General features: G+C 35.3%; 1 protein-coding gene across 1 annotated transcript in view; it reads left to right on the forward strand.

Moving 5' to 3' along the window:
• LOC124642579 (IQ motif and SEC7 domain-containing protein 2) overlaps positions 1–14,412 on the forward strand; it is a 185,567-nt gene that overhangs the window by 98,440 nt on the left and 72,715 nt on the right. Inside the window, exon 4 of the mRNA XM_047181024.1 lies at positions 2,868–3,255. Coding sequence (XP_047036980.1) covers positions 3,104–3,255 — 152 coding nt within the window. The 5' untranslated portion in view covers positions 2,868–3,103. The remainder of the gene's footprint in view (positions 1–2,867; positions 3,256–14,412) is intronic.

The raw sequence follows: 14,412 nt of genomic DNA on the forward strand, positions 1-14,412 counted from the left end.
AACTAACTTTATTAGCGAGTCCATGTCGCTTTTGAACATAATTAAATCACTTTTTGTCAGCTTTCAGTTGCTTTTTTCGACGCCATTCGGCTTCATACAAAAATGTTATTTTTGAACAAGTTCTTCGTAATTGGGAACTGCTGTAACTATGTTCATTGGTCCCCTTGTAGGCTTAGAAATATACTTATAGTACTTATTTATTTTCCTCACCGTTTAAGTGAACTATTTCTTTGACCTTTTAATGTACATCGTTTTTGGAGCACGTACCTACTGAAAGATGTTTCGGTGGCAAACTTTTTTGGTCCTTAAGTCCTGGATAAGGCGCGACATTTATCTTTATTTTTGGGATCTAAAAACTCATAAGACCCTCTGTAGTGCTAAACCAACAATCAGTCTAGTAATAATACTTAAAATAATTCAATGGTCAAGAGACCAAGAAGCGATTCATTCATTTTAACACCAAAATGGCGTACAATTTTCTTAGCTATAACTTTTAAACACGTAATAAATTACTGCCAAGGTTTGAAAGTACGACCTTTAACGAAAGTTCAATACCAGTCACTATAATTTGTAAGTTGTATAGCATATCGCACAGGTCAATGACCTTTAATTACAAGATTCACTTTTTCATTGCAATTACTTTATCAAAAAGACCAGTTCCCACAGAAAATTGTGGGTTTCACTGGGATTTTTAAAACTATTAATTTTAATGATCATAAAATCTGTTATTATATAGATGACTGTATCACAGGCTTTCTATTAGCTACCAATTTTTTGTAAAGAAGGAAGTAGATTGGTAGACAAATCGAATTGGAGTCTTTTAACGGAAATGCTATCAAGCGTAAAGATGTTTTTGTGTATTCCGCCGTTTTCAACTACAAGTATATCTCTGTTACCAAGCATTTTATCTGTTGAGAGTAAGATTTAGAGACCACCTAAATAAATAATGAGCGACAGTTAGTACTTTACGAAGAAACCAACTAAAGAAGCTTTTGTTAGCTGCACCGTCTCTTTAAATTTTCATTAGTAGTAGTTTGGTGGCGGTATTGTTCGAAAGAGTTTTCCCGACCCTGGAACGTTGGTGAGTGTTGGTCAGTTTGTATCTGACTTGTTGAATGAATGACTGAATGTTGCAAAAGTGAGACCTAAATTAAAATTAAGGAATCAAATACTATGTGGTCCACCTATTACTGAAATCGATAGTGAAACTCTGAAATTGGACACGTCGTATCTTCACGCTATAATTAGTCTAGAGCGGCAGTAATTGTAAAATTAAGTAATTCTCAGTGACTGTCGAGTCGTGGGCTCATTCATCTGAGTCTGACCAAGGCGAGCGACACCCGGAATCAAAGCGAGTTTGTGGTCCAAGTTTAAGAAATTCTTGATTTAGTGTTATCTTGAAATAGAATGTCTGATGCATGTCCGTAGATATGTGGAAGGACCTGTAACCCAAATGACAATACGAATAAAAAACCTTATATAATCGTGGTATAATTTAATCTTCGACAGAAGAAACGTACGATAAACTCTTTCCAATTTGAAATTAAGTAGACGCAAAAGGAACAACACAATGTCTGTTGTACAAAAGTGATGATGATTTTCAACAACTCAATCACATTACATAAGCATTTTCGTGGTAAAATATACTTAACCTTCAAATTATGCAACTTAGCATCTACATCAAAATTCTCATAACTTAAACCACAAGACAGAAGCATTTATCACGTATTCTTCCGGCGATGTAACTGATGCGTCTCTAACCGAGTTAAGAGAGAATTAATTATAAAATCCCACAGACGACTACACTGTAGCTAATTAATTACTGTCTTTTACACTTTGGCTAAATATACGGAACAAATTTTTATACATGGAGTTACGGATTTTCGTCTACCTAAAGATTAGGGATTTTGATGGGACCAAAATAAAAGTAGTTCTTTTGAGACTTTTATGATCCACTGGAGACGAGGCAGCTAGAAGAGCATCCATCCTAGAAGAGCTTACATAATCACTATGCAACTACTTATTTAAAGGTTGTGCAAAATTGAAATAAGCAATGTCCAAGTCGCAATAATTCTTTTGGTGCTGCGCTTAAACAGCCTTTATGTGAAGATGATATAGGACACCCTGTACTCGTTTTGCATGTCATACCTGTGTTATGATAGTCATAGATTTTTATCAGCGTCTAGGGTCGTTTTGAACTGACAAATTACACAATACTTGTGTTTCCTTAGTATCTAACTTTTAGTAAGTGGATGTCCCAGTTCTTAGTGTAAAATAATAGTTAAATCCAGTCTAAAGTGGCAAGTACTAACAGGCTTTTGAAGTCGGTAACACGATCAGTCTGAGATAAAGTGATTTAACCCAAAATTCAGTCTAAACTGTAAACCTTATCCAGTATCTACATATGTAGATAATACTTACATACAAGTCGGGCTTGTAATCAGTAAACTAACTCAAGTTACCCAGATTTTCTAGATGAGGTATAATGTTTGTTACTAATAGAGATATAAATTGGAAAGACATACTGACTAACAAGTATACAAATACAAGACAAACACAGTATTTCGTTACGTCTATGTATATTGTATACCCTCAAGCAATGGAGCATTATTACCACAAACATGTTTTACCATTTGCTACAGCGCAATAAAACCAAGTAATGTAAAGAAAACTATGCTTGCTGAAAACAACCAATAAGGGGAACAATTTTAGTTATTCATAACGCAGTATTATTGCCCCACGTAGTTGTAACTTCATACGCGCGCCATTGTTCAGCGCACTTTATGAACTGAATATTTTGGCTTCTCATACCAACTGAACAATTTTCTTTTACGTTCCAGCCCTAACGGAATGATTTATTGTTTCAGATGCCAGCGATGTAGACTGAACGAGCAGAAACATTGGAAAAGCGAAGTTTGAAATATTTTTGCACAAGTGAACAGTTTTGCCGTTGCCCATCCTTGTTCGTGTAGTGAAGTGTGCGCGAAAACAACGTTGAGCGGTGTTCCAAAATTAAAATGCGCGACGGTGATTGGCTTATGCGCCGTGTGTCATTGTGATTAGTGATGTGTTGTGTCGATAGTGGTTATCGATAGTCGTCAAGATGGCGACGATGGATCTCACCAATGAGGTGATCCGCTTGCGGGCGGAACTGGAGAAGGTGTCTTCAGAGAGGGATATGCTCCTCTGTGAAGTCTCCAACTTAAGGCGTGAACTGGAACTGAGCGAGTTAAAACACTTGCAGGATGATGTCAGGTATGTCAACATAAACTTATAATGAAATAAAACCCTCACTGAATAGGGTAACGTTACATAGAAGATAGCGCTCCACATAGACTCTTTGTATATAACAACCGTTTCCGAGCAAACAAAGGGTGCCTACGTCTTGTAGGTCCTTTCAAAAGCTCGACAGTTCGTCGGGGACCTCTCATACCACAGACAATGTTGAGATCCAAGTGTCACACTGACAGCTGTTTGCACACAAACTAATTTTGAACACCCTATAAACAAAATCTCTATGATTTCTTTAGCTATAGCAGTTTAACTTAAATGCAACAATATTTTGGTGTATTTTAAAAATATAACTTACCATACTTTAGTCTAGCACCAAACCTCGATCAAATCTACCGATCTTGACGTATTCATCCATAAACATTAACCAATAGCAGGAGGTTATGGGAAATAACCTCCTCCTATTTGAAGTCGGTTAATGAACATCGCTGCCACTTACATCACACCCCACACACGCGTGCTATTACTCATTGTTCGGGAGGTTCCGTCGACTCTGACGTCACGAAGTCCTCCGCACTCTTTTCAAAAGACCCTTTTACACGAGTCGACGGATGAATAAAGGAGTCGTTGACGTGGCCGTGTATCTTACATGAGAGCTCTATTTACGAGTACAATAACGTAATTTTTTTTGACTTCCATCGATTTTTAATTATGTGTATAATAGTCCCGATGTTTTTGCGGTTTCATTGAAAACAGTTGTGGCCGTGTCGGTTTTGATAAAGTATGGTATACGTTTTGAAAACAAATATAAACATCGCTGAAATACAGAATTAAGATTCATATGTATATTTTTTTAAATTGGATTTTACAGTTTCTTGTATCTTTTGCGCGATATGATATCGTATATGATATCGCAAAATACAATCATAAATAAGTGTAGTCTCCAATTTTGCATAAAATACCCAAATCTAATAACTGCATTCTTGCCAAATGAGGATATAACAACGCCAGCCTTTAACCATTTCAACAACTTGATTAAAACCCATTTTTCACAAAAGAAGTATTTAAAATGACACTAACTGCAGTACAATTACACTGGTATGACGCAAAGGTCATAACTTTGACAGCAATAATAGATTGCCAGTCACGGAGTAAAGAAAGATGAGTTGAGGTGCCATAATGCAAGTAGGTCAGGCGCCTTCTTTTAGGTTAAATTCCTACATTGTGCATGACTAAAACAAGTGAACTAACGAAGCATTCGGGTTCTATGAGATATTTGTCAAAGATTTTTGGCATATCAAAAAATGGTCGGGTCGAAAGAAGGCGTACAAGGGCGAAAACAGTAACGTTCCTCGTCCCCCACTCACAAGCATTTTGGCACGCTTCTTGCTTAAGCAATTTTCTATTATAGCACCTCCGCTACTAATTTTGTTCGCAATGTTAACAATGCATTTCTTGGTTATTTTCCTCAGATGACTCATTGTTGCATGGGAAACTACATTATAGCATGCGCTGCGGTTTTTTGTGTTCATCTTGAAAGATTTTATAAATAGATCTTAGACGTTATTCTTGCTGGTTAAGTAATGGCGGCACGTGCAGACCGCAGTAAGCAATGCTTAGTAAGTTCGGTCTGTGGATGGGTAACCATGTTGTCATGACGATTTTCGCCTTGTTTCGGAAAACACGTTGAATTGGCATTTGGATATCGTTGACAGTTGTTTCGGGTTAACCAGTCTTGACAGACAACTTTACACAGGCAACTGGGTTGGGGTGGTTCTCAGCTGCATCCAGATAGACTGGAAGTCGATCCCAACATAAAGCGATACTTGGGAAAAGGCTAGGGATATGATAAATAATGATAGGCTTAAAAGAGTTTTCCGTTCTATGAGTTATCTATTTATTATAATTTTCATTTGGAATCTCTCAAATTGATGCACATTTTATAAAAGGCTGATACGCAAAGAAAACCAAACAGAGATCTTCGTGCCATATAAAATCTTTTAAACCGCGTTCACGCTTTGACGTTATACACTGCAAAAAGGTAAAATTCTATTTTTGCGGTCCGTCAAAATTCATTTTGAGTCTAAATGAAACGTCACCATTACAGTTTTCGTCCGAAAAAACTACGTAAACGCAGTAAAACTGATTTATAACCCTATATTTTTGTTTTCATAAACAGTGCTAGAGTAACTTTCTACTCTGATGTACGAGTAGATTTGCATAGTCGCATAGAAAGTGAAACTATGATGGTATGGTATAATACCACGTAATGTCACATTAGAAATGAACATTTTGTAAGTGTACGTAGTTACCTACTACGGCTGTCGTCACGGTATTTATTCACGGAAAGTGTTATGAGATAAAAAATTTTATATGCAAACAAAAAAGTAGCGTTTAACAGTTCTATTTGGCAAGTCATAGTATAGATTACAGAAACTAAACTGGGGTTTTGAAAAATATAGAACTGTAGTTTATATTGGGTACCATTTTATGGTCCTGTTAATTATGTAATGTCAATAACAGAAAAGATGAGAGGCATGCGTGTTCTGGTATCTGGTACGGACATGATGTAATTGGAAAGGGACGAAACTCATGGTTCAAATAATATGTTGAATATGGATGTAGAGCAAAGAAAAGATCGAAGGGTTATAGAGAGAATAAGAACGAAAAAGTATTGGCCCAGCCCTAAATAGATTTTCTAACAGGGATAGGAAGAATACCAGACGGTGTATAAGATTGGGCTCATGAAATAAATGTTATATTGTCCAAGAATCGACAATTGCTAAGGATGTTTAATTAATTTTAACAAAAACCCGAACATTTTTATGATCGGTCGTAAACCGGTCTTTCGGTACGAACAAGAAAATAAATCGAATCCATAATTAAATTAAAATATCGAACAATAAAACGTATCGAGTGGTTTGCGTTGCAAATTTTTCTGAGGTACCTATATAAAACCTTTGACGTGGGTGTGTATAAACGATATAATTAATTCGTTTACCCACTTGTGGACTAATAGATCTATACTCACTTTGGAAACGAGACAGCTATGATAAAGTAGGCATTTCGATGTGTTAGTACAAAGGTAAAGTAAAGAGCTAAGAACATAGTTATTTTAGTGCCAAAAGTTAGAGCCATTTTACTTTGTGTGTCCTGTCTACCAATCATCCCCTATTTATTAATTATAAAATTAGAAAGAAAACTCTGTCTTTAATCTAGCTAGAGCCTGACAAAAGACCTAGGCTACTTTTTACCCATTCGCGGAAAGTTATTCTCCCGGGATGACACAGTTAGCAGTTAGTGAATAAATTCTTTGACAAAAGCTCGTAAAAGAATTAGTCAATAGATATGTTTTATAAAATTGAGCGTGATGACGATTTAATAAATTGCTTCCAATTCACCGACCATATAAAACTCACTCTCAAAATGAAACTGAAAAACATTACCCTCCTTCTTTGGCAGTCGGGTAAAAAGGACCCAACGCGTACATTCGCTTGTACATTTAATACCTTCTATATTCATTTTCCCATTGTTGAGTACTCGCTGGAAATGAGACCGACCGCCCACGGATGTGACGTCACGAACCGGGTAAAAACGTGGGTAGGTTCGTTACGTCATTCGTAATGTTCACAGTATTGGTTATTGGGGTTGGCTACTGTTGATTGATTGTAAAATTAATAAGAGTGTTGATTTTAATTGTTTAATTTCAAAATGTATTGTGAGAAAAAATATATCTTGGGTAAATTGTGTCTTGTGTTTAATTACATAGAGTAGGCATATTTTATATTACATAGTAAAGCTATATAAGCAGTGTTTTTATTAATAATTGCGACTTATAAAACATACGTAGACATTCATATCGGATTTCATTCGCAAAGTCTGGACGTATTAGAAAAGTCTCGATCAAAAACTTCTCAAAACAAACAACTCACGTACTTAATCACCAAAAACGCCAAACATACAGAAGACGTACTTAATTGATGTCTTGTTGCTATGTCTAATAAGCAGTACGGCGTGCCTGTCTCAGATTTGCAAATACCCCACCCACGTGACACGGCCTTGTGAAGCCTCAGTCGAAACTCGCAACTTGACGATCGGTTAAAGTAAGTATCTCGGAAACATGCGGGCTGTTTGCAGAAAATGACCTGAAATAAGTCGGCTTTTATCAACTAAACGAACAACAAGGTTAATGTGTAATGAGTGTCAAAACAGACTAAAACAATTAACTGTGCTGTCCTAGCAATGTAAACCTAAAGAAATAATAGAAATTAGTGTTTATTTATTTATTTATTTATTTAGGCACACCAACAACTTATTTACAAATACTTTCACATATATAAGTTTACAATTGTAATAAGTCCTGCGTAAATATGTTAATTACAGGTGCGCACAACGTTCAAATTAAAAATAACTTAAATTAAACTAAACCAAACTATGCATAACAAAAATAATAATAAAAAAAAGAAGAAGAATCGATAGAGGTAAATGACAAGGTACTATTCAAATTGGTCAATTTTGTGCAAAATTTAATTTATATGAGGCATTTACATTGCGCTTAAATTTATTATAGGAATCATGGAAAATGTCAAAATTGTCCGAGCTCCCGCACAAAGAGTTATATTCACTGCAAATTCGTGCCATAGGCGAGTGTTGTCCTAACGGCTATATAAATACAAAAATAATATCTGTACCAACCCCTGAGAGCTTAAAACAGTACTTAAGATTAGTCTTTTGAATATTAAAAGCAAATAAGAAAACTCCTGAATAATTCTAGCTTTAATATTTCTTTGTCGTCTACCAAACTTTTTACGAAATCTTACTTACATATAATAGAGTCACCATTTGTTAATGATAAATAAAGCCGACTGCGACAGGATGTGGCAACTGACCATCTTTCTATGGTCCACGACCTTAAAATCGCTTACCACAGACTGGCCTCCACTACCATCGGACCTTTTCTGCCTACGTGCCTCTCTGATTTTGCAATATTGATCATCTATGCACGGTGTATTCAAATATTGCACTAATTGCCTCGATATACAACCGTGCCATAGGCAGATTTTATAATAATTTCGCTCAGCCATTCTGCCATTTGAATATGCTAATATCTGACCTTCAAATTACAATATTGAGCTATATTTTATTAATGAAGCGAAAACTTCTTAAAATCACAAAATCTATTATTCAATATCACGAAGCCGGTCTTAAATATTATCCGTAATTTATTCTTCGTAATAACTTCTTAGGCCTTTATTTCAGACAAGCATTTTACGCGTGATTTTCTCACAAAGAAGTTCTTTGCTGTCCTGTTTTTCTAAGGATTTCATCAAACTTGCTATTCTATACTTGAAATAACACAAAACCGACGATCTTTTTGACCGATGACCACTCACTCATCCGTGACATTTCTCAAATTCAATCAAATATAAATCAGAAGTTGAGAAACGCCTTGCAAACCATCTCAAACTCGACCTCCATAAATTGCCTTAAGCTTAATAAAAACATTATGTTGCCGTAGCTAGGGGTTATAGTTCGGCCATTCAGAGAATGCGTTCCTGACACGTCGCGATTGAACTGACGACGTAACTTTGCAATGGCGTTGCAGTTACGATAAAAATATTTTTGCTGGTTGTTTACCGTTTTAACAATTGAGGAGCATTATACTTCGGCCGTTCAGAGAATGCGTTCCTGACACCTATCAGTTAGTCACGACTAGTGATGGGCACAACATAACACTGAGTTCGTTACCGTTCCTTCAAAATGAACCGCCGCATTATTTTAAGATTATTTTCGTTTTAAATTGGCGGAATCATTTGTTTTATATTTTAGTTATTTAAGTGGAAACCAAAAAAAGGTAATATTCATATAATAAAATTGTTTTATTTATTCTTTGTTACAAGTACATTGAATTGAATGTGCGAACAGAATATTAATCAGACTCCGATTTGCTTGAGGAGGTGGTGTCTTCATCATCATCTTCGCCTACATGTATAATTATATTATTATCAATAACAGAATCAATCCTGATATCTCGGTCTAACAAAAGCCGGGTAATCAAATAAAAACAGATCGAAAACACTTGAAAAACGTGGTCTATGCGCACGAAACGACAACGGACGACTGTTTTAGCGTCACAAAATGGCGGCCCATAACGCCATTTGGGGTTACCATTTTTAATCTAAGTATAAAAATGCGGTTTGGTCATAGTTTTATTTTTATATTTCATAAACGTTATAATTAAGTCTTATAGTCCATTATTTTCCAATTCTTAAAAAGAAAATCAAAACGTATTATTTTATATTATAACTGTATAAGAACAGATTACGATACTTGCCTGTTATTTTTAGCACAGCACTACAAAATATAAACCGCTGACATAACCTTGTAATAGCGCAGTATAGATTTAGAAAAATATTGTTTACCAAGTTATTTGACACTCAGTTTGGCACAAAATTATAACATTCATTGATTATTGATATAATAATGTTGTTTTAATGCTCCTCAATTGTTAAAACGGTAAACAACCAGCAAAAATATTTTTATCGTAACTGCAACGCCATTGCAAAGTTACGTCGTCAGTTCAATCGCGACGTGTCAGGAACGCATTCTCTGAATGGCCGAACTATAAAACAACATTATTATATCAATAATCAATGAATGTTATAATTTTGTGCCAAACTGAGTGTCAAATAACTTGGTAAACAATATTTTTCTAAATCTATACTGCGCTATTACAAGGTTATGTCAGCGGTTTATATTTTGTAGTGCTGTGCTAAAAATAACAGGCAAGTATCGTAATCTGTTCTTATACAGTTATAATATAAAATAATACGTTTTGATTTTCTTTTTAAGAATTGGAAAATAATGGACTATAAGACTTAATTATAACGTTTATGAAATATAAAAATAAAACTATGACCAAACCGCATTTTTATACTTAGATTAAAAATGGTAACCCCAAATGGCGTTATGGGCCGCCATTTTGTGACGCTAAAACAGTCGTCCGTTGTCGTTTCGTGCGCATAGACCACGTTTTTCAAGTGTTTTCGATCTGTTTTTATTTGATTACCCGGCTTTTGTTAGACCGAGATATCAGGATTGATTCTGTTATTGATAATAATATAATTATACATGTAGGCGAAGATGATGATGAAGACACCACCTCCTCAAGCAAATCGGAGTCTGATTAATATTCTGTTCGCACATTCAATTCAATGTACTTGTAACAAAGAATAAATAAAACAATTTTATTATATGAATATTACCTTTTTTTGGTTTCCACTTAAATAACTAAAATATAAAACAAATGATTCCGCCAATTTAAAACGAAAATAATCTTAAAATAATGCGGCGGTTCATTTTGAAGGAACGGTAACGAACTCAGTGTTATGTTGTGCCCATCACTAGTCGTGACTAACTGATAGGTGTCAGGAACGCATTCTCTGAACGGCCGAAGTATAGTCAAAAACATTCCCCCGAGATTGTTCCTTTACGAAATAACCAGAAAGGCCACGTAATCATAACAGTACCTAATATGCCGCTTTGTACACGATTTTCTTGTTAAATTAACTTACAAAATTAAATGTTCAGTATTCAGGATTGTTATAAGTTGTAAACTATATTAGTGGGCTGATGTTTAAGTACTTAAGTACATAATATGAAATTGTAAAGCCTTTTGGGCTAAGTTGACTTAGAATTTGTAACTGAGTTTAATTATTTTTGTCAAAAATAAAGTTGACGAATAATGGATGTGGGATGTTTTTAATTATTATCGTTAAAACAATTTTGTTTGCTTGGTAAAGGTCACATACATTTTTGGAGGCATTTTAAGCTTAGTCCTAAACCATTGTCTTGACTGTACGATTTAAAATGCAAACATAGCATAAATGAACGAATACCATAGATAGACGAATGCAATCAGAATCAATACCAGGACATTAATTTGTAGCTACGTCCTTCACAGTAAGTTCTTACAAAAAATATGGGATCCTGCACGTTTTTATTAGACAGGGCTTCTTAAGCCGGTATTTGATAAAGTCATGATGACATACACAATGACATCATGTTTGACCAGCTCTTTGCACATTTACGTGCAATTTTAGCACCGTTTGTAACTTGTTAATAAAATCCGTTTTGTATAAGAAATTGACGTAATACGGGAAAGCTTCTCGTCTTGAAAGATATTTTTCGCAAAAACTTCTCCAAAACAACAATACGCCTTCTTCAAGATCTAGTTATTCGATTTTTATTCAGCGCTTCGCTCCGTCCATAACATTGTTTCCACGGAGTAAGAAAAGATGAGAGGAGATGCCATAATGCAGGTACGTCAGGCGCCTTCTTCTAGGTCAAATTCATGGATGGGTAAGCCCAAAACTATCAGTTACTAGTGAACTAAAGAGGCGTTCGGAGTTCTATCAGACATCTGTCATCGATTTTAAGGGCGAAAGCTGTAACGTTTCTCGTCCCCTAACTAACCCTCATTTTGGCGCTATTTTCTTAGGCGATTTTCCGTTATGGCACCTCCGCTAGTCATTTTGTTCTCCATGATTCTTTCTTATAAGAATAGGCAGCATCAATGTTTCCCGTTCCGTAATGACTATCCATTTCTCTCCTGATTTTATTAGTACTTACCATAAAGGGATAGCTGAGCAGTCTGTCCGGTGGTTTTCCTTGTTTCAAATTTATTTTTATCGATAACCTCGACAGTGAGCAGCTATTGCTTACTAAATGTGTAATAGTCACCAGAAAGTGCTTAGAATGTGAAGATATTGAACCTTTAATCATTAAGATCTACAAATTCCATCAATATTTTTAGTTTCCCTAAAAAAAGCATAAAAGACCCAGATCTCTGGGAAATGAGAGTTCCTCGGAAGTTCTTTGGAAGTAACATTAAAGAATTTTATTTATTAACTCTAACGACTGGTAGAGGAAAAAGCGTTCCGCTGCAAGCAGAACAGTTTAAACTTAAATGCAGAAAGAAATAGACCATTCGAACGATTCTGTTGATGACGAAATAAAACGATTTTTCATTTAAGAAGTGTCTTCAATTAATTATATCCATTAGTACAGATAAAATATTTTTCTTGTCCCAAATAAATTAGGCCTCGTTTGAGGCGTCGGTTGCCGCTCATAAAAACAATAATGATGAGGAAAATTAATAGCGTTTGAAGTTAATTCAGCACCAAATGTCATTGACCTTCCCTAAATTATGATTGGATGCGTTATGTAATAAGTATTATTTATTTGTTATGCTGGTCTGTGTTTCGGAAGGCGCTTTTATTAAGTAGGTTCCGGCTGTCATTTGAACATCTTTGGCATACGTTACGGTTAGTCAGAAATCAGAAAGGCTGACAACCATTCTTATAAAGGGGTATCAGGTTGCTCAGGTTATGAGTTAAGGAGCTCAGACAGGCAGTCGCTCCAAGACACTCCAAGTAAAGTACTGGTACTCAGCTACATCTGGCAGTCATGCTTGGGAAAAAGGTACACATGCATATAATGATCAAAAATAGCAGTATCATATTTTATTATTTTAAACTCAATCCTCGTGTTCGCTCTTATTTTTATAATCTGTAGTCGATACAATATAGAAAGAAAGAACTGTATCAGCTGTCATTGATAAGGCTGCAGCGAGTTATCTCAGATAGGGAACCGCCCACAGGCTATGACGTACTACCACATCCACCCACCTAATTGCACGGTTCTATTGATTTTATATAAACTGTCAGTGCTCCACACAACATATATGGGATAGAGTATTTGCTAAACGAAGAGAAAACTCATTGCTTTAAAAACATAGTGACGGTGCGTGTGATTGTTTTGTGAGTTCGTAGTGTCTGATAAGATAAAATGAGTGTAAGAAGTTTGAAAATGACCAATAAATTGTTTTCGTATGTTTGTGTTTCTGAGGAGTGCGAGTGCGGATATAAAAGGTGAGTTTTTTCTAGTTTTTTGGGTAGAATTTCGCAAGTTATTGACTTAGACGGGGAATAAGTTGGGCTTGTTGTAATAATGTCTTGCTTACATCTAGTAAACAAGTCGTTATGTAAACATAGACACAGCTCAGCTTCAAAATTATTTCAGAAAGCAATTTGAGCCTTTATTACGTTGTTTTGTACACAAAAAGTCAAGAAGACAACTCATTTTAGGAGAAGAATAGGTACTATATAATCCTTACTTTAATTATTTATATGAGAATTGAAATCATTTGTTTTTTTTTTACGGATACATGGCTATTGCCCATTTTCACCAGCAAATACCTAAATTTAGGGATAGAGATATAAGAGCATTTGGGGAATACTTAATACGAATTTAGTTTTCACCAAAGTTTAAGTGTCCCTTATAACCTTTTAAGTATTGGGGGAGCCCTTATTCTAAGTGACATTTAGTTAGAGAAACGTTAAAAGATTGTTGGTGAAAACGGGCATTACTGTTTCAGATGACTTTTGTAATGGAGATAGGTGGTATCCTAAAAACAGTTCTAGGTTAGTTTTTATCCAAGTGCGGTAATAACTTTCCCGGAAACGGATGAAAGTTTCGAGAAACAGATGGTTAAATTCTTCCTACATTTCTAGGACCGAATTTTGGTTTCTTTGAAATTTTCCGTAAAACGGTCAAAGTCTAGACTAATTAATGTAGAGGGTGCAGTAATATGTACATATATAATTTTGTATAAAAAAAACATCGTAATTTGAATACTAATGTGACTAAGATGTTGCATAAATGCTTTTAAATATTTACATATGAAATGTGGAAATGAATAGATAACAACATGTTGATGTGACAGGAAATGCAGAAATCTAGCCATAGACAAGGAAGGAAGTAAACAATATTGTGTAACATAAACAGTGTAACAGTTTTATGTAATCAAAAAATGTCAACAAATGCAGCTGTTTGACCTTTTGCAAAAAAGAAAGCCTTACACTCAGGTACAGATATGAAGCAGACAATAAAAAACCGGCCAAGTCCAAGTCGGTCTCGCGCACGAAGGGTTCCGTACCATTATTTATAAAACGTTCCATAATTATAATACGTTCCATATTCTGTGAATATTTCGAGCATCTACCTATTGCCGTTATCGATATCGAGCAAAAATGAGCAAAACATTTACGTTTGTTGTATGGGAGCCCCCCAAAATATTTATTGTATTCTAGTTTTTCAGTATTTGTTGTTATAGTGGCA

This window comes from Helicoverpa zea, chromosome 25 (assembly GCF_022581195.2).
Source record: "Helicoverpa zea isolate HzStark_Cry1AcR chromosome 25, ilHelZeax1.1, whole genome shotgun sequence".
Taxonomy (NCBI): Eukaryota; Metazoa; Arthropoda; class Insecta; order Lepidoptera; family Noctuidae; genus Helicoverpa; species Helicoverpa zea.